Source organism: Lutra lutra, chromosome 17, assembly GCF_902655055.1.
Source record: "Lutra lutra chromosome 17, mLutLut1.2, whole genome shotgun sequence".
Classification (NCBI taxonomy): Eukaryota; Metazoa; Chordata; class Mammalia; order Carnivora; family Mustelidae; genus Lutra; species Lutra lutra.
This window is the reverse complement of record NC_062294.1, coordinates 51,844,444-51,870,316: the sequence shown is the minus strand read 5'-3', so window position 1 is coordinate 51,870,316 and position 25,873 is coordinate 51,844,444. Positions and strand designations below refer to the sequence as shown.

General features: G+C 58.3%; 3 protein-coding genes across 7 annotated transcripts in view; 1 reads left to right on the top strand and 2 right to left on the bottom strand.

Moving 5' to 3' along the window:
* GRIN2D (glutamate ionotropic receptor NMDA type subunit 2D) overlaps positions 1–6,288 on the bottom strand; it is a 38,975-nt gene extending 32,687 nt beyond the window's left edge. The window contains exons 1-3 of one of the 2 annotated variants that reach the window (XM_047712208.1): positions 6,079–6,288; positions 4,939–5,223; positions 1,250–1,740 (exon numbers count right to left, since the gene is read on the bottom strand). In XM_047712208.1, coding sequence (XP_047568164.1) covers positions 1,250–1,714 — 465 coding nt within the window. In that variant the 5' untranslated portion in view covers positions 1,715–1,740; positions 4,939–5,223; positions 6,079–6,288. Of the gene's footprint in view, positions 1–1,249; positions 1,741–4,938; positions 5,424–6,078 lie in introns of those variants that run through there. The other variant, XM_047712207.1, reaches the window with a different exon arrangement.
* Positions 6,289–7,873: 1,585 nt separating this feature from the next.
* Positions 7,874–15,257, top strand: KDELR1 (KDEL endoplasmic reticulum protein retention receptor 1). Its single transcript, XM_047711824.1, has 5 exons — positions 7,874–8,167; positions 8,831–8,931; positions 9,251–9,409; positions 13,065–13,317; positions 14,474–15,257. Exons 1-5 carry the CDS (start codon positions 8,077–8,079, stop codon positions 14,506–14,508), a joined length of 639 nt encoding a protein of 212 aa, XP_047567780.1. The 5' UTR covers positions 7,874–8,076; the 3' UTR covers positions 14,509–15,257.
* A 2,634-nt stretch (positions 15,258–17,891) lies between these two features.
* On the bottom strand, positions 17,892–25,783 carry SYNGR4 (synaptogyrin 4). Of its 4 annotated transcripts, none has more exons than XM_047711476.1 (5): positions 25,678–25,783; positions 24,702–24,901; positions 19,783–20,020; positions 18,490–18,629; positions 17,892–18,175 (listed from the first exon to the last, which is right to left on the bottom strand). In XM_047711476.1, the coding sequence occupies exons 2-5, from the start codon at positions 24,792–24,794 to the stop codon at positions 17,942–17,944; spliced, it is 705 nt and encodes a 234-aa protein (XP_047567432.1). In that variant the 5' UTR covers positions 24,795–24,901; positions 25,678–25,783; the 3' UTR covers positions 17,892–17,941. The 4 variants fall into 4 exon arrangements, with proteins under 4 accessions (XP_047567432.1, XP_047567434.1, XP_047567433.1 ...); XM_047711478.1 differs by having other exon boundaries at positions 19,783–19,972; positions 25,565–25,769; XM_047711477.1 differs by having other exon boundaries at positions 24,702–24,898; positions 25,678–25,768.
* Between the last annotated feature and the right edge of the window lie 90 nt (positions 25,784–25,873).

Here is a 25,873-nt window from a genome sequence, read left to right as displayed (position 1 = left end):
CCCAGAATGCCCTGGAGAGGAGAGAACTGCAAGTCCCAGGATGTAAGTGGGACCTAGTTGCGAAGCTACTGGCCCTCCACGTGGGGAACTGGTGGGGACTTAGGCTCCATCCACTTAGATGGCCCCATTCATCCTAGTACCGCTTACACTGGCTCCACCCCCAAACAGGCCCCGCCCCTTTTCCTACAGCTCGTCCTAGCCTATCCCTTCTCCTTCTCAGTGCGTGCAACCGGACTCGGTCCAGGTCTTTCCTTTCCTACCAGAAGTCTGCTCCAGCTGGCCCCCCACCCCACCCCACCCCCGTGCCCTTGGGTGGCAGGCCTCTTTCCAGGCCACAACCCGCTACCCCTCTCTCCTGCAGGCTCCTGGGTTGGCCTTCTAATTGGCTGGGGCTGCCTTTCTGGTGGGCCTTCAGCCTCCCGGGCCCAGCTTCTGGATTCTCGCTTTCCACACCTTACGACTGGGGTTGTGCTTCTGCCCAAACCCCACTCCCGGGACTGTTTCCCACTCTAGATCTCGCCCCTTTCGTCCTGAGCGTAGGCCCTGCCATCTTCCTGGCCTCCCTCTGTGCCGCCTCACCAGCTAGCTCTCCCTTTGCCCGACTGCCGTTGCTCCCCCTTCCTGGCTGCATGGTTCTGCCCTTCCCCAGCTCATCTGCGAACCCTCTCCTCCCGCTCCTCCTTTCACAGGATGGCTCCGTCCTCCCACCTAGACTTCGAGAGCCCTTGCTTGCTCAGCTGGCCGAATCAGTTGACCAAGTCCTTCAGTACCCTGACCTCCGCGTACCCTTTTCCTGGCCCTCTCCCTGCCTTCCTGGCTCCTGCCTCCTCACTAGACCCCACCCCTTCCTGAACCCCGTTCCTTTCCAACTGACCCCTTCCTTGCTGATCCCCAGATCCTACTCCTCCCTCAGAGCTGGCCCCCTCTGGCACACCCTTTTTGTTCCCAGTCTCCGCCCCTCGCTGCCCTAACCCCGCCTCTTCCCTCCCTCCCCTGACTCCGTCCTCCCGGAGACCCTCAGTTCTCCGTACACTCTGCCCAGGACAGGCCTGTCTCTCACCCTGCTCCTGGGTCAGTCCCCCTGCGGGCGCCACTCACCCTATAGGCCACGCCCCCCAGTCAGCCCCGCCCCTCCCCTAGACCGGACTCTACCCTCGGACCCCACTCCGTCGCAGATGCGGCCCCTCCGTCTCGGCCCCGCCTCCCCCACCCGCGGCTGGGCCCGCCCCCCCCCGCAGGTCGCGCGCACCTTGGGCGTGAGCACGAGCGCGGCGCCGCCGTGCACGGCCACGATGGGCAGCGAGGTCTGCGCCGACAGGAAGTCGAGGATGGGCGCGACGGCGGGCGCGCGCGAGTCGTCCTCGAACACGACGCCGTGCACGCGCAGCCCCGACAGCAGGTCGCAGAGCTGCAGCACGAGGCTGCGCGGGTCCGAACCGTTGAGCACCAGCGCCACCGGTCGCACGTCCAGGCCAGGGCTGCGCACGGCCGCCGCCACTGCCGGGCCCAGGCGCGCCGCCTCGGTCGCGTACGCGGGCCCCGAGAACACGAGCGCCACGTTGAGCGGCCGCGCCCCGCCGGGGCCCCCGCCGGGCCCGCCGGCCCCGCCCGGTCCCGGCGCCTCCTCCGGGAACGGGCTGGCGCACGCCAGCGCCAGCAGCAGCAGCATCTTAGCGGGGCCCCGAGGGCCGCGGGGGCCACCGGCGCCGCGCATCGCCTGCGGGCCCCTCCGGGCGGCCTCTGACACGGGAGAGCGGGCGCGCCGAGCCGGGGAGACCCCGGGAGCGGAGAGGGACACAGATGAGAGGAAGACACAGAGACGGGGAGACAGAGAGAGGAGACAAGACAGAGACACGGAGAAGAGACAGAGAGGGAGAGACGCAGAGATGGGGAGGAGTGGGAAAGGTGGGGATAATAGAGACAGGGAGCGACAGAGAGAAACACACACACACACACAGGCAAAGGGAGAGCCAGAGATACGAGACAGGTAAAGTGGAGGTGGGTAATGGGGACAAAGAAGATACAGATATAGGGAAAAGAGATAGACAAGGCAGGAATGGGGAGGATAATGAGACAGGACAGATGGGTAACAGACCCACAGAGATGGGATCAGAATAGGAGCAGAGAGAGACCGAGGGAGATGCGAACGAAGAGAGATGGTCAGAGAGAGACGTGGACAGGAATAAGGAGAGAGATGGAAGGAGAAACAGAGACCAGGAGAGGAAGGGTCAGAGTGACAAGAGACAGGGAGAGGAAGGAGGCAGAGAGAGATAAGACAGAGTGACAGAAATAGGGAGGGAATGATAGGGAGGCAGGGAGAGATGCAGAGATAGGCAAGGAAGGTGGGAGAGATAAGAGAGGTGAGAAAGTTGGACAGAGACAGGAAGATGGAAAGAAGCCCAGAAAGACAGAGATGGACCCCACGGCCACCGAGAGACACGGACACACAAGAGATGGAGAACAGGCAGAACAGATTGAGGGAGGAGGCAGGCAGAGCAGACAGAAAACATAGGAAGACAGAAATAGCGAACCAAGGCAAAGATCAAGACCCCCACCAGGGAGGTGCCCGGCACAGACATGAAAGGAAGGCCGGGAAGGCGGGTGGCAGGAGGGATCAAAAATAAAAGGAAGAAAAGTGAGGGGAAAAAAATGAGAAAGGGAAAAGGGGTCAGGTGTGTGGGGGGAGAGAAGAAAGAAAAAGAAATGAGCGGGGCGCCCCAAGGAGAGAAAACACCCCCAGGACCTTACCCCCGACCTCGACCACAACCCCCAACCTGTTTTTGTCCCCCTATGCTGTCCCTATCCCCCCCAAGTCTCAATGAGCGCTAGAAAGAGAGTCACGGCCCAGACTGGGTTGCAGGTTTGGGGGGCACAGCTGTGGAGAGCTGGGGGGGGCAGGGGTCCCTGGCTCCCAGCCCAGAGCAATTTAGTAAATTAGAGGAAATACAGCATCTCTTCCTGTGTCCCCTGTTGAATACTAGCTGCCTGGGGTGGTCGGGCTGGGAGCCCAGACTCCTGGCTCCTGGGTCTGAAGGAGGAGGGCACTGGGGGCCTGGACTCCCGGTTCCCAGAGAGAGATTAGAGCCTGCACTAGGGGTTTCCTGAGGGGGTGAGTGTCCAGAGTGGGAAGAGTTCTCTCTTGGCTGTCAATCAGGCTCCTGTCCAGTTGCCATGGTAGCGCAGGCCTCCTCTACCCCACAGATAGGGTGGGGGAAAGGCCCACACCCCTTCCCCTGCTTACAGGGCTCACTGCCCCCCCCCACACCTGCCTTCTTAGGGATCCTGGGCCACGGTCTCCCCAGGGATGGGGGTGGGGACTCCTAGTGTGCCCGTCCCTCCCAAATCCTGGCTTCCCTGGCCCCTCCTCTCCTCTGCCCTTCCCCAAGCAGCTGGCTCAATCAGTGCTCAGAATAGACCCCCCCCACCCCAAAATAACCCACAGCTGTGGCCTGGCCCCCGCGGGGTTAACACTCATTCTCTCCTCTCTTCCCCGTGGCTTCTCATCCCTCAGACCCTCCTCTGCCTCTCTCAGACCCACCCCTGCTTGGCCTCTGTCCTTGGGGACCCCAGGGTCCTGTTCCCCGCTGAGGCCCAGGAGGGCAACTCCAGCCCCACCCTTCTTAGGAAGCTGGGTGCCGAGTCCTCTCGTGGCGAGGGCAGTCTCCCACCCCTCTAGGGTCTGAGTAGTGGCATCTCTAGCCACTGGGGGACTCTGGAGGCCCAGTTCCCAGAACCTATGCCCACAGGGATCACATCGCCCAGGCCCTCAACCTCCACCTTGTCTCAGTCCCCAGGTCCATTCCCATGGGGCCCAAGAGCCGAACCCTCTCATCCCCTGCCTGTCGGAGACTCAGGAGACTGGGCCCCCAGCCCCCTCTTCCCTCAGACACAGAAGCTCTCTCTTAACTTCTCCCATAAAGACTCAAGATGAGTCTCAGCACCCTTCTCCCCCAGGACCCGGGAGTCCGGGTGCTCAGTTCTGTCTTTTCCCAGGACCCAGAATTCTTGAACCCCTCCAGCCCCTAAACTGGGTGCACAGACTCCTCTATGCCCAGAAACCAGGAATTCAGGTCCATAGCCCTCTCCTCTCTTAAGAACCCCCTTTTTGCCTCAAACCCCGTCAGTCCCAACATCCTGGGAGGCCTCCCCCATTCCCCACCAGCTCCAGCCTCTTGTCATCCCACTCAGGTCCTGTACACAGCACAGGCTGTCCCCCAGCTAAGAAGGAGGAGGGTGCCAGAGATTCCTGGGGTGTCTCTGTCTCCATCACTCCCCCCTCAATCCATCACAGAAGAGGCAAGAGGCCACTTTGATCAACAGCCCGCCCCCCCTTCGCAGCGTGCTGCAGACGGCATTCCGTCCCCCCTGCTTCCAACACCGTTCTCTCCCCACCCTAATCCTGGTGCTCAGAACAGGCTGGAAGGGTATTCCAGAACCTTGAGGAAGGGGTTGTAGCTTGGGGTGAGGTGTGCTCGGGGCCTGGATGCCCTCAAGGTCCTTGGCGGGGGTATTAATAGCAGACTCATAGCTCTGAGAAGGGAGGGGAGAGCGAGAGGAGAGAGGGAGAGGGCCGGCCAGCGAGGGGGGAGACTGATGCGGGCAGGGGGATGCAGAGGGAAGAGATGATGGGATGGAGAGGTAGGGGACAGAGACAGATATGGGGTGTCAGGTATGCAGTGCTAGGGAGAGGGTGCAAAGTGTCCGAGAAATGGGGGGTTAGGAGGTCTGAGGAGTAGAGACCCAGGAAAAAGGGGCTCAGAGAGGGAGAAAGAGAGGGGGCGGAGGAGAGCCTCCAGGAGACAAGGGAGCTGGGGAGGGCCAGAGACCCCTGCTCCATGCCACCCCCCCCCTCCCTGAGGCCCCTGGCCAACTTTCCCTGTCCTAGATCTGGGGGTCCACATTCCCACCCCACCCCTGCATCCCCTACCCGGGCCTTACCTTTTCATGACCCTGTTCTGTGGGGGGTATTGCGGGGGGGCAGGACCGGAACCCAGAGTCCAGCGACCCAAAGATTCGGCGGAGGGCTCAGGGAACCGCTGGGGGGCCAGGCCCCAGGGCGGCGGCGGCAGCGGTGGCGGCAGCAGCAGCAGCGGCGGTGGGGACCTCCTGCCTGTCCCCGGCTCCTCCGGCTCTCCCTCCTGGTCTTCGGTCCCGTCCTGCCCTGTCTGTCCCCCAAGGTTGCGGCCACCCCAACTAGGCGAGGACGCGGCTACACATGTTGCGCTGGAAGTTGGGCCCCGGACATTGCGGAGGCTGTCGGGGTGTCCTCTCACCGCCCCGACCCCGTGGGGATCCCCCCTCCGCCCACCTGGGGTGCCCCCCTCTGCCGCTTCAGCCCCGGCTCCTCCCCCCTGTCCATGTGTCCGGTCCCGCCTCTCCCTGGCTCATTCGCACCCCCACCCTTTGTGCCCTCAGCACCCCCCCCTTCCAGCGTCTGTGTCTGTCTGTCTGTCTGGGTCACCTCTGAAGCCCGCGGCTGGTGTGTGTGCGTTTGTGTGAGGGGCGGGAGGGTGCCTGTCTGGGGACCCGCTTGTCCCTTCCTCGCTTGGCCACCTCCAGACCCCCCTCAGCACCCCCACACTCAAACCCAGGCAGAAACACACACATACACACACGCATACACGCACGGCCTCACTTCCCTGGGATTCCCCCTCAACACCCCCGGAGCTTGAGGAGGGAGACATACACACACACACAGACACACACACACACACACACACACACAGATACACACACACACACACCGGGGGTCCAATGGGGGCCGGGCTGCCACTGCCGTCCGGGGCTGTTCGGACAGACAGGAGGACACAGGCAGCTGGGGACGCCAGACGCCCGGCCGGACGCAGGCAGGAGGCACAGAGTCCAGGTACACACCATCCATTCAGGTTTGGGGGGCTGGGGGGAGGAAACTGGGGGCCCCACGACACCTAGGCAGGAGGCTCAGAGTCGGTACAGACAGACAGACCCCTCCCTCCCTCTCTCCCTCCCTCCCTCCCTTCCTCAGCCGCCGCAGCCCTTACAGACACACCCCCCCCTTCACCAGCCCAGCCCCAGACACCCTGACACACAGATCCTCACCGGGCAGATGGCAGACGCACGAGAGACCCCTGGGGGCCAGGCGGACCCACCCAGGTCGACACCCCCCAGCTGGGCACTGGTGGCCGAGGGAGGCTGCAGGCGGAGGGTGGCGGCAGCAGCCGCTGCTCGGAGGAGCTGGAGCGGGAGGGACTCGCACACTCGCTCTGTTCTCGCACACACACACTCACTCGGGATGCGATTAACATTCAGTCCCCGTCCGCCCCTGCCGGGAGACCCACAGCCCCCCCTCTTGGCCTCCCTGTGGACCCCTCCTCCTGCCGGGGCTGGGGGAGGGGGCTGCCCCCAACCCCAACTCCCAGCCTCCGCCTTCCTCCTGGGACAAGAGAATGAGGGGTCACAAATAAAAAGGGAGGAAGTGTGTGTTGAGTGGGGTGGGGGGGGCAGGCGGTGGAGGGGAGGGAGGCAGGGACTCAGAACCCAGCATTGACACAGTGGCTTTGGTCCTGGACTCCAGGGCCTAGGGGCTACTGCCTTCTGCCCCCTCCCCAGTTTGAGGCTTGAGAAGCAGGAGGCCATTCCCAGACTTCTGTCTCCACCGTGCTAGGACCCATCTTTTCGCTTCTACTGCCCCAGAAGCCAGGCTTGCAAACTAGGTCTCCATTGTGAAGCCAGGAGTCTGGGCTCCCAGCCTCCTCCTCTCTCATATTTGGCTATTCAAGTCCCCAGTCCCCTCCTCCCTCCAACCCTAAAGTCCCCCAGTGCCTTCTCCCTCAGATCCCTTCCTCCAGGCCCGGTCCCCATGGGGCACTCAGACAACCCGACCCCCCAGCACAAGCCGACTTCAGGGGCCCACAAGTCCGAGACTGATGGATGTCACCCTCAGGCAGCCCATCCATCCAGGCCTCTGAGGAAACCAATGCCACTTCTGTTACTGAGGTACCCTGGCCTCCGTCACCCATGGGTACTCAAACATCCAAGAGAAAAGCAGTGATTGCTTCCTCCTAGACACAGCCTGGACCCCAGAGCGGCCCTGGGGCCAGCTGTCCAGCTCGTGCCCCTCATGCTAGAGAGGCTGGGCCCACCGTTCTCTAAAGTGCTGGGGTGGGGTGGAGTGCAGGGCCCCTGGGCCCCTGAGGGCAGAGCCCAGGACAGTGCGTGTGCACACCTGTGAGGGGACAGGGCTGTGGGGAGCTGACTCCAGGGTCTGGGAGAGCAGGGGTGACAAAGAAGAGACTGGGGACCTGAATCTGTGGGTCCCATGGGGAGGGAGGGATTGTGCATCGAGGTTCCTGCGCCAGGATGCTGGAGACACAAGTCGGTTGAGGTGGGACCCTAAGTCTCAGGGAACTGGGCCGTTGGGGGTGGGGGTGTGCACACTCTTGGGTCTGAGGGAAGAAAGGGGCTGAGGTTCCAGACTCTTGGGTCCTAGGGGATGAAGGCGCTGAGGATCCAGACTCCTGGGTCTGAGGGAGGGGCTAGGGCCTGCTTTCTGGTTTTTTGGGTGGATTGGACCTGGAGGCCCCTGAAAGGCCAGTGTCTGGGGCCCTGTCCAGGATTTTTAAAGCTCACAGACCAGCCTCCCAAATCCTTGACAACGGCAGAGGCTGGGAGGCTGAGCTGCCGCCCTGGCAAAGGCACAGGTCGCCCGGAGGAGCAGGCGCCGGATTTGGGAGTTTCAGATCCCATCGACCCCACAAATTCCTACCAGGCAGCCTTGGGGGTGCCTTTAGCGCCGATTCTGCAAGCTGGGAGATGAGGGATAGGGGGCGCCGGAGAGCCGGAACTCCGCCCTCGGGGGCGGAGCCTCCCGCCGGACTCCTCCCCCTCCCGCCCTCCGCCCTCTTCCCAGCTCCGGCTCCGCCACCAGCTCCGGCCTCGGCTCCCCCTCCCAGAGCCCCCTCCCCGGAGCGGAGCCCACCCGAGGGCCCCTCTCCCGCCCCCCCAAGCCCAGCCACCCGGCCAGAACATCAGCCCCGGGGGGCAGACCCCTTCCAGCCTGCCTCCCACCAGCCCAGCCCTGCCAGACGCCCCCAAAGCATGAATCTCTTCCGATTCCTGGGAGACCTCTCCCACCTCTTAGCCATCATCCTGCTACTGCTCAAAATCTGGAAGTCCCGCTCTTGTGCCGGTGAGATGCCCACCGGGGCGGGAGAAGGGGGGAGAGTGCGGGGGACATCCCAGGACTCGGGGAAGGGTTTGGAGGCACTAAGGGGACGGGTCTCCCCACCCATTCCCCGCCCCCCACTGCTTGCTGGGGATCCCCCTTCCAGGTCCGGGGTCACTGGAGGGTCAGTTCCCTTCCCCAGAATAGGGGTGCATACACTTGGGTGGGGGTGGCTCCGGGCACCCAATTCAGGTCCCGCGGGCCCTTCTCTGTTGGCCCCAGGATTTCGGGGCTGGGAACCGGGAGCCGTGGCGGGCAGGGAGGTGGCTGGGAGTTGGTGACGTGGACCGTGGCGGCCAGGAAGGGAGCGGGAGAGCGGCGACCGGTTCCAGGGGGCTGAGGTCCAATGGGGTCCTAACGAGGCCCCACCTTGTGTCCGGACTGTGGGAGGACCCCGAGGGGGCCGGGAGTGGCGGTGAGGCCTAGCCTGGGACAGAGCCTCGGGCTGGAGTAGCTTCGGGGCCGGGCTGCCCCCTGGCTGTGGCCGTGGGAAAGGGCCCTGCTCCAGCGGGGAGGGCTGGGGAGGCCTCCAGGGACAGCTGCACTCTGGAGCCAACTCTGGGATGGTCCCAGGCTCTGGGCCTCGAGGTGCAGCCCACGACCAGCCTACCCCCCACTCTCTCACAGGGATTTCAGGGAAGAGCCAGGTCCTGTTTGCTGTGGTGTTCACTGCCCGATACCTGGACCTCTTCACCAACTACATCTCACTGTACAACACGTGCATGAAGGTAAAGGCTCTGCCCTTCCTGTGGGCCTCTCCTGCTGAGGGGGGAGCCAAGCAAGGGTCCTAGGGAGGAGGGAGTATGGATCCCAGACTTCCTAGGTCCAAGGGGGAAGGGGCTGGGGTTCCAAAGTCCTGGGTCTGAGGGAGAAGGGGGCTGGAGGTGAGGATTACTGAGTCTGAGGGAGGAGGGGTTGGGGGGGTGAGGACTCCTGGGTCTGAGGGAGAAGGGGGACCGGAGTTCCGGACTCCTAGGTTCAAATCGCTTGGAGCCTCAGGCCCTGTGCTTTGTGCTGAAGCGTGCTTCTTGTCATCCCCCTTGGCAGGTGGTCTACATTGCCTGTTCCTTCACCACAGTCTGGATGATTTACAGCAAGTTCAAAGCCACTTATGATGGGAATCACGACACATTCCGGGTGGAGTTCCTTGTTGTTCCCACGGCCATCCTGGCGTTCCTGGTCAACCATGACTTCACCCCTCTAGAGGTAGGCTACCTGGCAGGGGCCCTGTAGTGGCGGGCGGTAGAATGGCTGTCAACAGTGGACCTTCTCGAAGGCTTCCTTGTGCAGGGTTTGCTCAGACTTCCTTATTTATTTTATTTTTTAAAAGATTTTATTTACTTATTTGAATGAGGGAGAGGGAGCACAAGCAGGGGGAGGGCCAGAGAGAGAAGCAGGCTCCCTACTGAGCAGAGAGCCTGATGCGGGACTCCATCCCAGGATCCTGGGATCATGACCTGAGCCAAAGGCGGACGCTTAACCGACTGAACCCCCCAGGCGCCCCGAGACTTCCTTATTTTAGGACATGCAAGTTTAGCACATAGGTTTGGGAGTCCAATGGTATAAATGCAGTAACAGCAGCACTCATGGCGTTCTAGGTGCTGCTCTAAGCATTTCTTTGTACAGCAGCCCCATTTTACAGAGGAGGCAACTGAGGCTTAGGGAGACATGTCCAAGATCATTGGCTTAGTGAATAGCTCCGGAATTGGGAACGGGGTTTCTGGAGCCAGGCTACTTGGATTTGAATCCCACATCTGCAATTGTCTATCACTGTGACCTTGGGCATGTTTGACTTTACTTCTCCGTGTCTTGGTTTCCCTATCTGTAAAGTCCCGATTGGGTCATTGTGAGGATTTACTGATCATGTAGCATGGTCGCATGGTTAAACACCTAGACTGTGGAAGCAGAGAGCAGGGGTGATTCAAAACCAGCTTCTGCTACTCAGCAGCTGCGGGACTGTGGGACTTTGGGCAAGTCTGTCATTTTACTGGGCCTCAGTCTCCTTGTCTGTAAAATGGGGATAATCAATTCCTACTTCATAGGGTTCTTTTTTTTTTTTTTAAGATTTTATTTATTTATTTGACAGAGAGAGAGCACAAGCAGGGGGAGAGGCAGGGAGAGGGAGAGGGAGAAGCAGGCTCCCTGTGGAGCAAGGAGCCCAGTGCAGGATTCGATCCCATGACCCTGGGATCATGACCTGAGCTGAAGGCAGACGCTTAACCGACTGAGCCACCCAGGCACCTCAAAATATATTTTCAAAAGCACTGTGAAGGCCAGACAAATTTGACCAAGGGAAGCATTGGCTCACAGGTCCCAGGAATGTTAGAGGGAGGCTGTACCGTGCTGTGGCGGGAACCCTGGGCTTGGCTATAAGCCCTGGTCTTTGCAAGCATACCATCCTCACCACTTTTCTGGACCACTTACCCATTCTGCAGATGAGGAAATAGAGGCTGGGGAAAAGAACTGGGGCTTGCTCTAGATGGAGGTGGCCAGACTAGAACTCAGGACACTTGACTCCAGCTTTTGCAATTCCCTCACTCAGATGGGGGAGGTCACTCATGCAAAGTATTGGCACCCACTGTGTGTCCTGCTCTGCACTGGCTGTTCTAGATACCTCATCCTCTGACCCCTTGGCCACCCAGGACACAGACATCCTCATCCCCGTTTCTTAGAGCACTAAGATGAGGCTTAGAGGGGAGAGCTCACAAGGATTTGAACCCCGGTCCACCACCCATGCTGTTACCTGGTGCATGCTAAAAAAAAAGATTTTTAAATCGTGGGAGAAAATTATTCTTTAAGAATTGAGACAACACGGGGCATCTGGGTGGCTTAAGCATCTGCCTTTGGCTCAGGTCATGATCCCAGGGTCCTGGGATTGAGGCCCATGTCGGGCCTGCTTCTCCCTCTCCCACTCCCCCTACTTGCGTTCCCTCTCTCGCTGTCTCTCTCTCTGTCAAATAAGTAAATAAAATCTTAGGGAAGAAAATAAAAAGAATTCGGACATCAGGAATAGAGAAATTAACACGATGAAAATATGATCTTCCCTCTGCTCTTCTGTCATAATTCTCTTCCCCAAGGGTGGTCCCAGGGGTAACAGTTCAGAGTGCATCAATTTAATGGGTACGTTTTTTGGAGAGCCTCGATATGCTCGACTTGCTGAGAGCCGTGCTGGAGGATTCTGAGTGATCATGGGAGCAAGCGCCGGAGTGCCTGGGCAGGAGTCTGTGTCTACCCCTATTGTAGCTGTGCGACCTTGGGCCTCAGTCTTCTCTGTGTAATGGGAATAACAATAGGATTCAGCTCCTGGGATTAAGACATAAGCCAGCTGATACCCATAAGGTGGTAGAGGAGTGCCTTGGCTATGGTAAATGGTGGGTGAGCGTGAGATGTTCCCCCCTTTTCTCCCATAAACCAAAACAACAGGGGAGGAGCCCCACCCGCCACCTGGCCTTGTGCTCTGAGGGGAAGTTTCGGTGGGTGGCAGACCAAAAGTCTCCCAGGTGGGACTTTCAGGTGGCTGAGGACTGAGAAGGAACTGACAGATGTCTGTAGTCTCCCTTCCCCCTCCTACAATGCCCTGTCCGGCTCACAAGTGATGATTGTCACTGTTTTCTAAATGGTGGCCGGTGACAGGCACACGGGGAGCTGGCTCCTGTTCACTCACACATTCATTCAGGCATCGAATAGGTGCCTGGCTCTGTGGCCATGGGGTGAACAAGATGTGGGATCCTAGGCCTCGTGGAACGCGCTCTTGTTCTGGTGAGAGCTAAGAAGGAGGACAGAAGGGGGTGATGTGATAGTCCTGGGGGTAGGTCTGGTCAGGGGAGGTCTCTCTCAGAGGCAATAGATCAGTGAGGCTATAAGGAGGTGGAAGAGGCCAAATATGACAGTCTGTGGGGAGAGCTGAGGGAACAGCAAGTGCAAAGGCCCTGGGGCAGGAAGGAGTGTGGCGTGTTGGAGGACCAGCTAGAAGGCTGCCTCTTGGAGAGCAAGGGAGGGAGTAAGGGGTGAGGCTGGAATGGACCTTAAAGGCCACCGTTAGGAATTTGGAATTTATTCTGGTTGTGATAAGCAGCAGTGACTGGACTTTAAGCCAGGGAGTGAGAGAACCTGATTTATCTCTCTAAAGATTTTGCATTGAATGTCATCCCAGCAAGGATGATTTCAGCCCCATTTTAGAAATAAGGAAGCGGAGGCTCAGAGAATCTGGGTCTCTTGTCCAAAGTCTCATAGAAGGGAAATCTCAGAGCCAAGATTCCAACCCGGGGCACCTGGGTGGCTCAGTGGGTTAAGCCTCTGCCTTCGGCTCATGTCATGATCTCCGGGTCCTGGGATGGAGCCCCGCATCCAGTTTTTGCTCAGCGGAGAGCCTGCTTCCCCATCTCTCTCTGCCTGCCTCTCTGCGTACTTGTGATTTCTCTCTCTCTCTGTCAAATAAATAAATAAAATCTTAAAAAAAAAAAAAGATTCCAGCCCAGTCTTCCTCTCGGAGGGGCATGACTGCAAAGTACTCAGGAGCACCGCCTCCAAACCCTCGCTTCTCATGCCAATTGTGTTGCTTCCTAGCCACGTGCTCCTGGGCCGATCTCTGGGCCTCAGTTTCTTCATCCATAGAATGGATGTGATAGCAGTGATAGGATCTCCCTGCTGGGGTGGTGGTGAGGATTAAATTGCGGGGGAACAGATGACACGGGCAGAATGGTGTCTGGCACACGGCGAGTGCCCGGTCAGCACTGCTGTTCCCATTCTCTCTCCACCGTCCCTGCGCCGGTGACTGCGAGGCTGTCCGCCGCCAGCTCCCCTACCCTGTCCCCCACCGCCTCACCCCGCTGTCCACCCCTGCTTCTTGGGCTCTGCACAGATCCTCTGGACCTTCTCCATCTACCTGGAGTCGGTAGCCATCCTGCCCCAGCTGTTCATGGTGAGCAAGACGGGGGAGGCCGAGACCATCACCAGCCACTACTTGTTCGCGCTGGGCGTCTACCGCACGCTCTATCTCTTCAACTGGATCTGGCGTTACCACTTCGAGGGCTTCTTCGACCTCATCGCCATTGTGGCGGGCCTAGTCCAGACTGTCCTCTACTGCGATTTCTTCTACCTCTACATCACCAAAGGTAGCCTGCGTGGAGCGCCGGCCGCAAGGCATCCTGTCCCGTCCCCAGCTCCCGCCCTGCGTGGGGTCCAGGCTCTGTCTCCCTAGCCCTGTAGCCCTCAAGGGAGGGCAGCCTTCCTCTCCTGGCTTCTGGGGCCCCAGGCTCACTGCCCTCCTAGGAGTTTGGACCTCCAGCTCCCGCCTACCGAAGCACCAAAGCATCATTCTCCTAGTTCTCCTAGCCCCTGTGTCCCTGCGGAAGGAACAGCAAGGCATCCGGGGTCCAGGGTCCTGCTGTCTACTGTAGACCAGCAGCCTCCTGTGACCCCACAGTGAGCGGGCATCCCTCTCCCCAGCCCCTGGGCCTTTGGTGGATGAGGAGGCAGGACAAAAAGAGGGCAGGAGAGGCCTCTGACGTTTCTGCTCTCAGAATCCATCCTAGGCCCTCCTCTCGGCCTCAGGTTCCAGGTCCCATCAGAAAAAACGTCAGAATTCTATCTCCCCAACCCCAGCAGCACTCAGAGAAGGAAGAGCCTCTTCTCTGTTGCCTGGTCTCTGTCCTTACCCTCTGGGACTCAGGCCCACCAAGGTTCATACACTCATTCCTTCAGCCATCCAGCAAATGTACTGAGCACTTTGCTATGTCCCTGGCCAGGGCTAGGCTCTGGGGGAGCAGCGGAAGGCAAAAAGGCGGCCCTCCCCTCCCCTGTGGTCTAGGCGGGACTGGGGGAGATGGTGTAGGAACAAGGAGAGAGAGCTGGCTACAGACAGCAAGAGAGAAGGAAACCAGGGATGGGTTGGGGAACAACCGGGGAGGGCGAGGGGAGCGGTCTGAGGGGGGGACGATGGAAGCAGGGAACCGAGACATGAGGAGCCGGTCAGTATGAAGAAGAGAGGGGACAGTGAGGGCAGAGCGTGGAGACAGCCTGCGGGCTTTCCGGATTGAGGCTGGGCAGGTGGGGGTGGGTGATGGCACCTGGCCAGCCCTCCTGGGCCTTGAACCCTGTCCTTTTGAGACCCCGAGGTGCCTCTTGCCTGCACTGCTCAGCCCAGCCCTGGGAGGCCTGTCCTCCCCAGCTCGTGATGCGGGGTCCCACGGCTGACCCTCCAGTCCATGTTGGAGGCTGTCCCCTCCGCAGGGTCCCTTGCTAATACCTGCCCCCTCTGTCTCCTTGCAGTCCTGAAGGGGAAGAAGCTGAGTTTGCCGGCGTAGCCCTGAGCCCGGCCATCCCTCTCCTCGGCGGCCCCGCGAGAGGCAGAGGAAGGCAGCGAAAGACAAAGAGCCTTCCCGTCCAGGGGTGACTTTTTAAAGAACCAACCTCTCCACACTCCCCAGCCCCCCTCCTGCCGGGTTTCAGGGGGGCGGTGGAGGACCCAAGTCTTGGGGAGCTCAGGACCTGGGGTGTTTGTAGTTTTTTGCCTTTTAGAGAAGAAGAAAAAAAAAAATCTTTCCACTATTTAGTTTTTGATTCTGATGACTCCCTTCTCTTCTACTCTCTGGCCCCCCATTTTTACAAACTGCTTTTGAGTGTCCTGTGGGGTGGGGCAGGGTTGGAGATCTTTTCCCTCCCCCAAGCCCCTCGGCTTCCTTCCAGATCCTACCCCCAGCCCGCCAGTTGCCAAACACTAACCTTGCACACACCCACCTGTCTGACCTCCCACCATGGCCAAGAACACAGCCTCCCCGCCAACGCCCCCCCCCAAGTTCAGGACTGGGGAGAGGGAGGAGGGGAGGAACGGGCTCCCTGATTTTTCAAGATAATTTTTTTCCAGAGTTTGGGTTTTTTGATCTTGCCCTCATTTTTTGACAATTTGGGGGAGGTGGGGGTGAGGGGGCCGGACGTGGCAAAGGGGGTTGGCCTGAGGGTCCCTGTGGCTCATCAGCCACATTTTTGTACAGAATTGATGGTTGATTCTTTGTTTTCTTGAAATAAACCGAGGAAAATGATGCCTCTTTCGCTACTCCTTGCCCTCTCTCTGATGTTTGTGGGGTCCCTCCCGCTCCCCCGCCCCCATCTGCTGCTCCTTCATCCCGTCAACAGCCTGCAGGTGACCGAGGCCTGGGGAGCAGGCAGGTGAGAAACTGAGCTCCCCAAGACTCTGAGTTGCACCCTCACTCCTCATGGCTATGATGGGGAAGAGGTTTCGGGGGGCGGGGGAAAGAAAATCTTGAAGATTCTCTTTATCCTGGCATAGAACTTCCCTGGCGGTTCTGAATCCCAGGACTGCCGAGAACCTTCCAAAACATGTGATTTAGAGGTCACCAGTGGGCAGCCCCTGTCCTACCCTCATCTGCCATTTTGTTGAGCTACTCTCTTTTCTTTAGAATGAATGAATGGATGAATGAATGAATGAATGAATGAATGAATGCAATCTGTTGCCAGCCTTTAGAAATCAGATTTTTCACATTGAAACCCAGATTTCTGGCTTCTCTTGGAAAAGACTCCATCACTCTGACAAGGCTGGGTCCTCGCTTCCGGGCGGCAGCAGATGGCTGGAGCTGAGCTGATGGGACCAGAGCCTTCCATCTCAAACGCTGGGACTTGGCTAAGGGGTTGCTCCCATTTATTATCGGGCTGACACTGGCGTTTTTTGTTTTTGTGTGGTGGACTTAGAAGAAAAGCCAAATATTTTCCACGTCTCCCTCCAGATCGGCTTCACATCTGGCCTCTTACTTCCTTCACTTGCGTTACCTGCCTGGACCTTGTCAAGCTCTTGGAGTTTTGCCCCCTGGTTTGGGCAGACTCCCTAGATGTCTGCCAAGAACTTCCCGAACCATGCTCGGTTCTGTTGGATGGCTCTGGACGCTTCAGCAGGCAGGAAGCTGGCGTTTCCTGACCCTAAGTTCCAGGCAGGGTGCGTTGCACGAATGAGGCCGCCAGACCCCCAAAAGCACCCCTAAAGGGGAGTACTTTGTGGAGGAGGAAATCAAGGTGTAGGGACAAGTGGCAGAAGTGGCGTTTGTCCCTGAGCTTCCTGATACCGCAGCCCGTGCATCTCACCACCTCTGTGGTTTTCCAACTGTTTTTGTTTCTTTCTTGTAAGCCAAAGCACCCTCTGTTGACAGGAATTTTACCCAGAAGGCCGAGAGGAAAAAAACACAGGAAGGATGGCTGCTTGGGCCATGATTTGGGGTGGGGAGGTGGCCCTTTTCTCTGTGCCATCTCAGCACCATCAATCGAAATGTGGTCGAGTCTTTAGTTTTCCAGCCAAGCCAGCTTAGCCAGGAGAGATTCAGGGCCATATCCCAGCTGATCCAGCTAGCAACAGAGCGAGGACTAGTGCTCAGAGACCTCCTGTTTCGAACCTCGGAACACAGCCCGCTCCGCTGCGCGGCTGCTGTTTTCCCAAGATGCCCACAGGGACCACGTCCTACTTGTTTTTCTACCTTCAGGAGTGAGCACGAAATAAAATAAAATAAAATAAAAGGGACCATAGAACCTGCATGGGACGCGCCCCCTCACGGCTCGTATCCCTTTGTCCAGTTGGTAAATGAACGCTCTGCAGGCCACAGTGGCCCTCATGTGGGTGTTTTGTTTGGCCTGTGTAACATTAATAGTTTTTCTTGCTAGTCATTGCCTGCGAACTCCACATAAAAAGAAATGGATTTCTGATTGTTCGAGGAAGACCAGAAGGTTCTAGAGCTTTGCTGTGTGATACAGTAGCCTTTGGCTCCGTGCAACCATTAGCGCCTGAAATGCGGCGCGTCTAGATGAATGGGCTGTCTGTGGATTCCAGAAATTTTGTAGGAAAGAATGTAGGAGACCTCGATTTTTCTACTGATGACATGTTGAAAATAATGATAAAATTTTGGATATATTGGGTTAAATAAAATCTACAAAAGTTAATTTCACTTGTTTCATCCTACTTTTCCTAATGTGGCTACTTGACCATTTAATATTCTGTCCCTGCCCCAGGCCCCCTGGCTTGATTATATTCTAATCGGACAGTGCCATGCTAGAAACCCCAGGCCCGTGCAGCTGAATGGTGGGTGCTGAGTGAAGGCTTCCTCTCCAACACATGGCCCCTGTCCCTACTACTCCCTTAATGAGTGCTTCACTCACTGGGGTCCCCTGCTCGGCTTGTCCCTGAGTCCCCAGTTAGCTTCTGGGTTCTAGAATAAAATCCCTTCCTCTTCCCCAAGACAGTCTCGCAAATGTTTACAGACAAGGATCTTCCCTGATCTCATTCACGCACTCATGGCCCCCTGTTCCTTGGTTTTGAGTTGGGTTCCTTGTCACTGGGGTGAGTGGAAGGGCTGCTCCCAGTGTTGACCCTGGTTCCCCCTAGTGCTCTCTCCACGGGCAGAAGCCTTCTCTCTCTGCATGTGAGCTTGCCTGACCACGCATCGGACTGCCTTGCACCTCCTTCCTCTGGTCAGAGTGAGGATTGAAGGGACCAAAAGGGATGTCCCCTTCCTGTCACCAGGGTGTGCCGCCATCCCAGGTGTACCAGGATGGAGAGTCTGGGATGCAGTATGGGAAATGTGGCCCCCTGCAGAGACCCCGGAAATGGCCTCATAGGATTTCTCCCCACCCCGGCCACTCAAAAGATCAGAGAGGAACAGACACAAAAAGGACAGAGGGCTGTTTTCATAAACCCTTCTGGAGGGAGGAGTATCTCTTTACTGATGTGGAGGAGGATGTTCAGTTGTCGGGCATCATAGCGAGGCGGGGGGCCTTCGGGGTGGTTAAATAGGGGGACAGGGCAGAACTGGCATAACTCAGGTTGTTGGGGCCAGTGGTGGGCGTGTTAACAGGGCTGGCAGCCGAGGGTGGGGAGAGGGTAGTCAGCACCACACCACCCTCATCCAGGGAGCGCTTGTAAGGGACTGGAGTATCATTCCGGAGGTCCTGGAGGGCCAGGTAGGCCTGGAATATCTGTGGGCAGGAAAGGGCATGCCGGAGGCTGGCTTGGGTTAGCCAGGGGAGGAGGAGGGACCGGGGTTGGGGACCGGCCTAGGAGACCAAGGTATGGTTGTGCACACTGCTCACTGCACAAGGGCACCAGCATGATGCCCAATGCTGAGCTGCATCTGCACGGGGTAAGGGAAGCCTTCTTTCCAAGTTGCCCAGTCACAGGAAAGACTAGCAAAGGCCCTGGGAGGAGCCCTCCCCCACCCTCAGGGGAGCTGAGTGAGTGAGAGAAAGTTCTAGCCCCCCAGCCCTGCCCTCCAGAGGGGGTGCATCCTCACCCAGATGAGGATGGAGAAGAAAGCGAAGGTGATGGCGGCCTTGGCGCTGCTTCTTCCCAGGAGGAACCCTTTGGGTGACGAATGCTGCCACTGGTTAGCCAGGAAGCAGAAACCCACGAACCAGATGCCTGTCCACAGGACTGGGGGGTCGCAGGAGAGAAGAGGGGCAGGGGGAACCTGGCTCAGGAAGGGTGGGGCTGGGGTCTGGCTGGGTGGCCTCTCCCTCCCAGCCCTCCAGAAAGCACCCCACTGGAGAAGCTGGGCTGTCCCCTCCGGGAGCCCAGAGCCGCTGGCCACGTGTGGCAGGCTGTGTTTCAATCAATTAAAATCGGATTTAAAAACGCAGCTCCTCTGTTGCACTGGCCACACCTGAGGTGCTCAGTGGCCCCATGTGGCCAGTGGCTCCCCTACTGGGGAATGCACATATGGGACATTACCATCTTCACAGAAATTTCTGGATTCATTTACCTTTGAGAGCCTTCCCAGCCTGAGATGCTGGGATTCTGCAGATGGGGAAGAGGAGGTGGGGCAGTTGAGATCAGACCAAGAAGAGGGAGCCCCAGGGCCTGAGGAAAAGGAACTCATATATTTGGCCCTTCCTGGGTGCCAGTCAATCTAGAGTACTCGGTAGGGCTCAGGAGGGGAGACCTTGCTTTGCAGGCCAGAACTGCCCCTCAGCAGTCCTGTGCCCGATTACGTAATCTCTTCCAGCCTCAGTTTCCCCCTCTGCAACATGGGGGTAGGAGCGGGACTTTCCTGCTCAGGTGGGTCTGTGCTGTGCATGGGACGAGGCACATGGAGCCCCTGGCTCTTTGCCTGACATGTGGGAAGTGCCCAGAAAAGGGCAACGTTACTCCAGGCCTCTTCTCTTATTTTATGCTCAGAAAAAGCCCTGCGTCGTGGGGGTTTTCATCCCAGCTTCTACTGAAGCTCTGAGCCGCTAGAGCCACAGGAGCAGAGATTTCAAACTCAGGTCTGCCTGGCTCCGTGCTGGAGCCCCACCTCCGGTCCCCGGGGGGCTTTTCAAGGAATGTTCTGTGAAGAAGGGAGGTGAATGCGAGGCAAAAGCAGGGCAGGAGGGAGGCTTCTAGAATTAGCCTGGGGGTCAGAAGAGGTGACCCTTACACTGAGTCGAAAGGATGAGTAATAATTCCCTGGGGGGAAACAGCAGGTGCACAAGAGCTTCCAGAAAGGGAGGAGGGAGGCCTCAGGTCACGTGTGGAGGACGGTGGGCCAGCAGGGTGGAGAAGGGAGGGGTCCCCAGGGCCCCAGGGTGGACGGGGGCGCGCTCACCAGCCAGGATGAAGTCCAGCAGCTGGAAGGCCGTCTTGAAGCGGGCGCTGCCGCCGCGGCTCTCGTGGGCGTCCAGGGCGAGGAAGGTCAGGCCGCTGAGGAAGGCCAGGAGGCCGGCTCCCACGGCGAAGCTGCAGGCCACGTTGTTGCTGTTCAGGACGCAGTGGAGCGTCGAAGACTCGGTCTTGTTCTGGTAGCCGTCGGTCAGCAGGGAGGAGAAGACGATGAGGGAGAAGACCTGTGGGCGCAGGAGGGGGTTCCCAGCCGGCCCACGTGGAGCTCAGCGCCCACCGAAACTGCACGTTCTCCTGGGTCCCCGCCGAGGAGTGGTGGGCCTCGCTCCCCTCCTTGTCACGAACTCAGGGCCTCTAAGCCTGTCCCTATTGCTCCTCACCCCTCTTCCCTCCATCCTAGTTCAGGTCTAGGCCCTCCCCGCCGAACCTCACCCCTGCCTCCTCCCTGGCCTCCCCACCTCCTCCCTGGCCTCCCTCCCAGCCTCCAGTCTTGGCCCACAGGCTCCCTCCGAGGTCCTGCCACACCCTTCCATCCTCGGTGGTCTGTACTGGTCTTGCTCCTCCAACTCCATCTTTCTCTCCCCACTCCTTCCCCCCTCTCCCGCCTCCCCCATGCTTCCCTTCTGCCACCCCAAACCCGGGGGCCTTAGCGCAGAGCCTCGGACACATGAGGAGCTCCAGAAGCATTTGCTACCCATGCGTATCCTCTGCCTGCCCGCCCTTCCCTCCGCCTGTGACTTCTTCCTCCTTCCTCCCCACTCACCTGGTTCCTCTTAATTTGTTCAAATAAATTTGTGAAGTATCCCAAACACACACACGGAAGTATAGGGAGAGGGGTGTCAGTTGTTAAGCGTCTGCCTTGGGCTCAGGTCAAGACCCCAGCCACCTGAGGACGTGGGTGGTACTGCCAGCCCCATTTCCTTAGAGAATGGAACCAAGGCACAGAGAGGCCAAGGAGTTGCCCCAAGCCAATCAGCTGGCAGGTGCCGGAGGCTGGGTTTGGATGGAAGCTGCCCAGCCCCAGAGCCAGCTCGAAGGCCCAGCTCTAAGGCCTGAAGCTGAAATCAGCTGTCTGGAGGGCAGGGGTTCCCAGCAGTGCCACTCAGGGAAAGGTTTAAGCTCCAGCACTGTGCCATGGGGCAAGGTCCACACCAGCTATGGAAGGAACTGGTTGGGTTGGGGGTAGTGGTTGATGGGAGTTGCTCCAGGGAGGCTTTCTGGAGTGACACAGGGTGAGAAAGGTTGTCTGGAGGGCAATAGGGAGCCATAGCAGAGTGGTGATCAGGGGAGGACAGGGGCAGATCTGAGCCAAGACAGACTGGACAGAGTGAGACTGGAGGTTTGGGAGGCCAGGGAGGAGGCTGCGGACCTGGGGTCTGGGAGAAAATCAAGGTTTGAGCCAGAACGGAAGTTGTGGGGGTTCAATTTTGGAGGAAATAAGGTGAGGTCTGATTTGCACATTAAAGAATAAGGAGATTTTGGGGCATGCCGGGAGGAAGGGCATGGGAGAGCGGGTGTAAACTGTGTGTGCATGAGCCAGATGCTGCCAATGGGGCTCCTTCAGGGACTGGAGAGAAACCCACTGCAGGGGTTGAGGGCGAGATGAGGCTGGAGAAGTGGGTGGGAGCCACAGCCTCAGAGGACTTGAACACCGGATGGAGGGGCGTAGACTTGGGAGGCATGGAAAGTGAAATTTCTTACTTGGATTTAACTTCAGGCATGGAAGTGTTCTGAGCAGAGGGTGGCCGGGATCAGACTTAGCCCTGGAGTCAGAGAAAGATCTCCAGGGTGGCGATGGATTGGGTGGGGGTGGCAAGACGAGAAAGAAAGAGAGAGAGAGAAGCCAAGACCAAAGAGGAGATTGGAGGGAAGGCCCGGGTAGAAATGCGGAGGCCCGAGCTGAGGTCAGAGCTCTGGGGAGGCCAGTGATATTTAGGACGTAAAACTGGACTTGGAGATTGATTGCATGTGGCGGTGTTGGGGACGGGAGCGGGGGAGTAGGTGAGGGGAAGGAATTCACCAGAATTGGAACTCCTCCTGGATAGGGGACCCATCTCTCTATCCCCACCACCAGCTTGGACCTCAGCCAATGTGTGTTGGAGTCGCTTGGGACCTTTCTCTGCTCCCACCCTGTATAGATAGATAGATATAGAGATATAGATATATACACATATGTATCTATCTATCTATATATATGGGAGTGGAGGAGGCAAAGGTTCAGCCCTTTAACTCCCCAGCTTGTGTCCACCCTCCTCTACCCTTTCCCTTAATTGCCCTCCCTGAATGAAAACCGTAACAGAACAATGACAACCGGTCCCTCTTTCATCTGGCCCTTTTGCACGATCCAAGGCTGCTCACATCCATTCCCGGTTTCGGAGCGAGGAGTCCACAGAAGGGGAGCATCTCGGTCAGCTGCTTGGGGACGGAGCCAGGTCGAGGACTGGAAGGCCCATCGATCACTCGAGCCAGTCTCCATGTCACCTGCACTACCTCCCTCGCACCAGCCCCACGTTGTGGATTTCTGTTTCACAGGTGATGAATGGAAGCCATTAAGGCAGAGTGGAAAGAGCCAGGCGCGTCCAGCTCTGCCAGCTGTGTGGCCTTGGGCAAATCATTCACCTCTTACAGCCTCAGTTTCCCAGGCTGTCTTGGGGCTGTGCAGAGGGGGAGGGGGCCTAGGCCTGATGATGGGTCTCATGATTGGCCCAGAGAGAGGACGTGTCCTCTCAAGGTCAGTCAGCGAAGGAGGGGCAGGGACTGGGCTCTGGCTCTCCTGACTTCCCAACCTGGGGGCTGTTCATCCACTGACCCTGGAGACCTTGGGCTGCGGTGTGAGCCGCGGGCCCTGGAGACTCAGGGAGGGGGCTCAGCTGGGCCAGAGGGACCCGAGCCCTCTGATGCCAGAGTCCAGCTTCCTTCCACGCCCTCCTTGGCCCGTCCCCAGGGAAGGAGCAAAGATTCATCAGTTAAGACACCAGCTGGCAGGCGGCAGTGAGAAGGACAAGAGGACCAGCTGCCCAGAGACTCCCTACTGAGGAGCCAGGCCAGGGGGGAAGGAGGAGAGGGCGGGAGGGAGGGAGGATGGAGGCGGCGGGCAAAGTCCGTGACCAAAACGTCTGGCACGGCCCGTGGCCCTTCCCTCCCCCTTCCCCACGCCCGTTCACACCAGCTGGGCCTCCTCCCTTGCCACCCGATTTTCCTTCCAAAGCTTGGGAGGTGTGAGAATCCTTTGACTAGCTCGCCGGCTGGGTGATGACCTTGGGCAAGTCACTCCACCTCCATGAGCCTCAGTTTCCCCTTGGGTCGAACAGGGGTAGTTGACAGCCATGCCATTGGGTTACGGTGAGGAGCAGAAGTTAATGCCCACGACGGACTCGGATGGTGGAATTCGTAATTCCCCTCGTCCCCTGGGGAGGAATGGCAATGTACGCGACTCCCCGTCACCCTCAGCCCCCCAGACCCATCCCTCGAGTTGCTCACAGAAATGACTTGTCCTAATAATAATCTCTATTTAAAGTGTGATTCAGACTTTCCAGGCCCGTGCTTATCCATTTAGGGACAGAAACTGGTTTCACTTGCAGAACAGTCTTTCCTACCAGCAGGCCATGGGGAGCCTTTTCTCAGAGAAATCAAGTCACTTTCTCAAGGTCACACAGATATAGAGCGACTGGGTACATTATCCACCAAAAACGGGGCACTTTTGGGGATCAAGGGCAGCACTCGAGCTGGTTCAACCAGGTGCGGCCCCGGCAAAGCAAGGAGTGTGCCACCCCACGTGGGCAGTGCATGGCTGAGCCAGGATTCTAAGGATTCTAAGCCAGGCCCTTTGGATCCTTCTCCATCCCGAGGTTCCAGAAGGGGTAGGAAGGAGAAGCTCCAGGTGAGGACCCTGGATTTGATCCACCTGTTCCCAGGACCCCAGTCAAGTCTCATCAGCTCCCTGGACCTCAGTTTCCAACTCTGTCAAAGGAGAGCAGGGGAGCTGGCCGAGCATAAAGCCCTGAGTCACAGCACTAACCCTTTTAGGAACTGAGGTCCAGAGAGGCGCAGTGATTGGCTCCAGGTCACAGAGCCAAGTCTGTGCTGAATGAAGATTTGAGCCCGGGGGCCTTGAGTCTGGGAACGTGGTAATGATCCAACAAACATCTATAAAGCCCTGGCTTGGCACACAGTGCCTGGCCCACAGCGGCTATCCCATGCCTGATATCTTAGTCCTAAGTGACACGCTGTTGTCTCCCCTCTGCGCACCTCTTCCTTCCCAGAGGAACTTGCCCCTGCTCCTGTCCTATCCCCTTGTCTGAGTGAGGGGTGCCAAATTGAAAGGACTCTGGCATTTCACAGACCCCAGTGTGCATCTGAATCCCAGCCCTGCCTCTTACTGTGGGCCCTTAGCCAATACTGTCCAATGGAACTTTCCACCATGGCGGAAATGCTCTAGATCTGCACCGTCCATGTGTGGCTGGTGGGCATCTGAAAGGTGGCCACTGCGACCACCTTTCAAAACGAACTCTTTTATTTTAATTAGTTTACACTGCAATAGCCACACGTGGCTTGTGGAGACCCCATCGGAGAGGGCAGCCTTTAAACAATGATGTCCTTAAAAATAAACACTGATTTAATTTTCTCCGATGCTCAGTTTTCTCATCGCAAAAATGGGGCTCATAGCATGTAGTTGGGAATGCTGTGTCTTCCTCGGAGAGTTAATAAGCGCTCAGGGTAGCGCAGGGCCTAGAGTGAGATGCTCAGTAAGAGGGGACTTCTGTTATGAGCTCCCTTTTATTTTGTTCTCCCTATCTGGCCACTTCCTTCTCCGCCCCCCCCCAACTCCCTCCACACTGTGTCTGAGGGGTGAAAACTCCTATTTCCTGTCACCCATGGGGCAGTCAGGCCCCAAAAGGGCCTCACCCCTGCAATGATCCGGGTGATCGTCTTGGGCCTCTTTAGAAACTGCACGGCTTGACTGTCAGCCAGGTCCTGGAGGCTTTCAGGGACGTGCATGGTGGCTGCTCTGCTTCTGGGGTCCCGGGGGGCGTGAGCAGGGATGCCGGGTGCTGCCTGCTGGGCGCTGCCGTCCAGGGGCTCCCGGCCCACCCTGGGCTCGGCTGCTGCAAGACAAGATGGATGGTGGAGGTCAGAGTCAGACGTGTGGGCTGAAGGAGCTGCCAGGGGTCCCAGGAATGGGGGCATGGGGTAGAGGGTTCAGGGGGGTCCCCCAAGAATGGGGTTGTGTCGGGTGACAGGTCTACCAGGGTTGAAGGGGTTGGGGCTTGGGGGTGAAGAGGCCACCGGAGGTCCCAGAGGTGGGAGTGTAGGGCAAGAGGGTGGCTGAGGGTCCCACAAATGGGGTAAAGGGTAAGGGAGCTCCTGAGACTGGGGTCACAATTCTGACCCAGGAGCCAGGGAGCTCATTCTAAGGACTGTACCCTCTAGGTGAGAAGCCACGGGTAGGATTTTCCAGGGATTAGGGGGTGCCAGAACCTAGATCAGAACCCTTGGGAGGTCTGAGCCAGAGGAATCCCTTTCAAGATTTGGGGTGACAGCCCCCATAGTGGAGAATCAAGGCATCTCAGGGTGTATTTTAGGCCGGCCTCGTGATTTGGGGTTATTTTCTCAGGATAAGGGCCTCCCCTTAGAATCGAAGTCCATCTTCCTAAGAGTGCATTTCCTCCAGTTGGGGGGAGTCTGGACCTTAGATGTGTGGGGAACATGGGCTCAGAACGGAGCTCTCCCCTCAGAATTAGGGGGTCACGCCCCAGACACCAGACTACCTTCTTAGAATCGGAGTCTTCCCTTTAAGGACCTGGAATGGGGGTGCTGGGGCTTGGGGGTGATGCTGCCTGACAAAGGGCCACCCCTACTCTGGAGGCCCGGTCTTCGTCACCTGGAGGCCGGCTCTTCCTTCCGCCCACCCTCCCCTCCTGGTCTCTGGCGCCGCCTCAGCCTTTTGGTTCCGCTTTTTCCCGCCTTTTCGCTCCTCCACAGCTGATTGGCTGCGTCCAAGTCCCGCCCCCGCCCTTTTCCCGCCTACTCAGGAGCTGACACGAGTCGGGGCGTGGCCCGGGCGGACGTTGAGCCGC